Source organism: Phragmites australis, chromosome 18, assembly GCF_958298935.1.
Source record: "Phragmites australis chromosome 18, lpPhrAust1.1, whole genome shotgun sequence".
Lineage (NCBI taxonomy): Eukaryota > Viridiplantae > Streptophyta > Magnoliopsida > Poales > Poaceae > Phragmites > Phragmites australis.
The window spans coordinates 20228705-20230523 of NC_084938.1; the positions used below are offsets into that span (position 1 = coordinate 20228705).

At 48.7% G+C, this 1819-nt stretch overlaps 1 protein-coding gene across 1 annotated transcript; it reads left to right on the plus strand.

The window, feature by feature from the left end:
• The first annotated feature begins 483 nt into the window (after window positions 1-483).
• LOC133899569 (mini zinc finger protein 4-like) lies at window positions 484-1307 on the plus strand. Its single transcript, XM_062340565.1, has one exon. The coding sequence runs from the start codon at window positions 721-723 to the stop codon at window positions 1069-1071; it is 351 nt and encodes a 116-aa protein (XP_062196549.1). The 5' UTR covers window positions 484-720; the 3' UTR covers window positions 1072-1307.
• Window positions 1308-1819: the final 512 nt, after the last annotated feature.

Sequence of the window (1819 nt, forward strand, 5' to 3'; positions counted from 1 at the left end):
TATTTTGTAATAAGGATTTTCTAGTTACGGGATGAAAAATTCTGTTTTTCCCACCTGCAGGCCTCTTTGGTAACTCTGACATAAATTTTTCTATTTTGTAACGTGTATTTTTCTGTTTTATAATATGTGTTTTCATGTTTTATAATGCATGTTTTCCTACTTTTCCTCGCCGTGGGCTCTTGGTTTGGTCTGGCAAATTGGATTTTTCTGGCCGCCAAGGCATGGAATATTAGTTAAGGCGGATCGCGGTAAATAGCGTGGCATATATGTGTGTGTGATGTTTGGCATGTGTTGCACGGTGAGTTGGAATTTGCTGGACCATCAATTCAGCCAGCGAGCCCAAAGCATTAGGTCTTCTCGTATCTAGCTAATCCACAGGCATGAATGAAAGGGTCATGCATGTGGGAGCTTTATGTGCCCAGCATGTCAAACAACCTAAGCTACCCATTGGCATTAGGTGCGTCGTCGTGCAGGTGGGGGTCCGTGGGCGCGCCAAGCTGGCTATAAATGAGCGTGTGCGCACTGTGATCTTAGATAACTAGGGCTCTATTATTAAAATCGTCAAACCAAGATGCAGAGGTAGTCATTACTCCTCTCTTAATCTTTCAGCCACTCAGAGCTAGCCAAGCAAGAGGAGGTCTAGGAGGAGAGAAGAAATCAAGAAACAGTAGCTTGCTGGTGGCTAGCGAGCTCGAGCAGTGGAGCTAGGTCAGGGAGGTGATGATGAAGAGGATGGTGATCCTGAGGCGGTGCCACCCGCCGCCGCCGATGGGTCTCGGCGGGTGCTGCGGCGGCGGCGTGCGGTATGGGGAGTGCCGGCGCAACCACGCGGCGAGCATGGGCGGCCACGCGGTGGACGGGTGCCGCGAGTTTCTGGCCGAGGGCGAGGAGGGCACCAGCGGCGCGCTCCGCTGCGCCGCGTGCGGCTGCCACCGCAGCTTCCACCGCCGGGTGGTGCAGCGCTTCTGCTGCTGCTTCTGCTGCGACGCCGCCGTGAACGCCGCAGGGGCGGTGGCCGGGCGTTGGGACTGCTCGCCGGAGTCCTCGGCGTCCAGCACCACCGCCAGCTAGAAACAAAGATCGGCCACACATCCGCAGGTCTCAAATGCATGCAACTGATCTTGCATGCGTATGCTTACATGCTATCGCGAATTGTTCCCTGACTCGCTACCTAGTTCATGTCCCGTGCTTAATGAGATTGTTATTGTATTTCTCTTGCAATATTGTAACCCACCCAATCATCACACGCTCCCGGTGCCTGTTGTATGCCTCTTTTTTGCGTGAGATTATTGTGTTTCTATGATTCCTTGCCGAGATCTACAGAAGAAGCTTTGTCCGGCATGTGTGTGTGAGTGATGATCCAGCATCATATCTTCTCGTGCCCCTGCATTCTCCAATTACCTGAATCTGATGTCTCCCAAGTCCCAAGTTACTACCTCCGGTCCATAATAAATGTCATAAAATACGTATCGTAAATCTGAAAAAAATGAAATAATTTAGATTTGTCACACGAGAATGATGCTAATATATAGATTCATCATCAGTTGAACAGCTGTTTCATTTTATGACAGTGTATGGAATTCACCATAAAAAGAACTGTTCCGTAGCAGCGTAGTGAATTCATGTACTGAACAGATTTGATGCATAAATAATGGAGTATCAGATATACGCATTCGATGCATGAACCTTACTAGTTTTGTGCATAAGGACATCACTAGTGTTTAAGTGTCTCAATGAGCTTTAAGATGTACAGTATCTCACATATGCTGGTTTAGTTTAACACCTACTTATAGCTTCAGTGGTGTTGGTAGGCGGAGGA

What these genes read in the sequence shown, in the direction of transcription:
- LOC133899569 (XM_062340565.1), top strand. Translation starts at nt 721, where the DNA reads ATGATGAAGAGGATGGTGATCCTGAGGCGGTGCCACCCGCCGCCGCCG.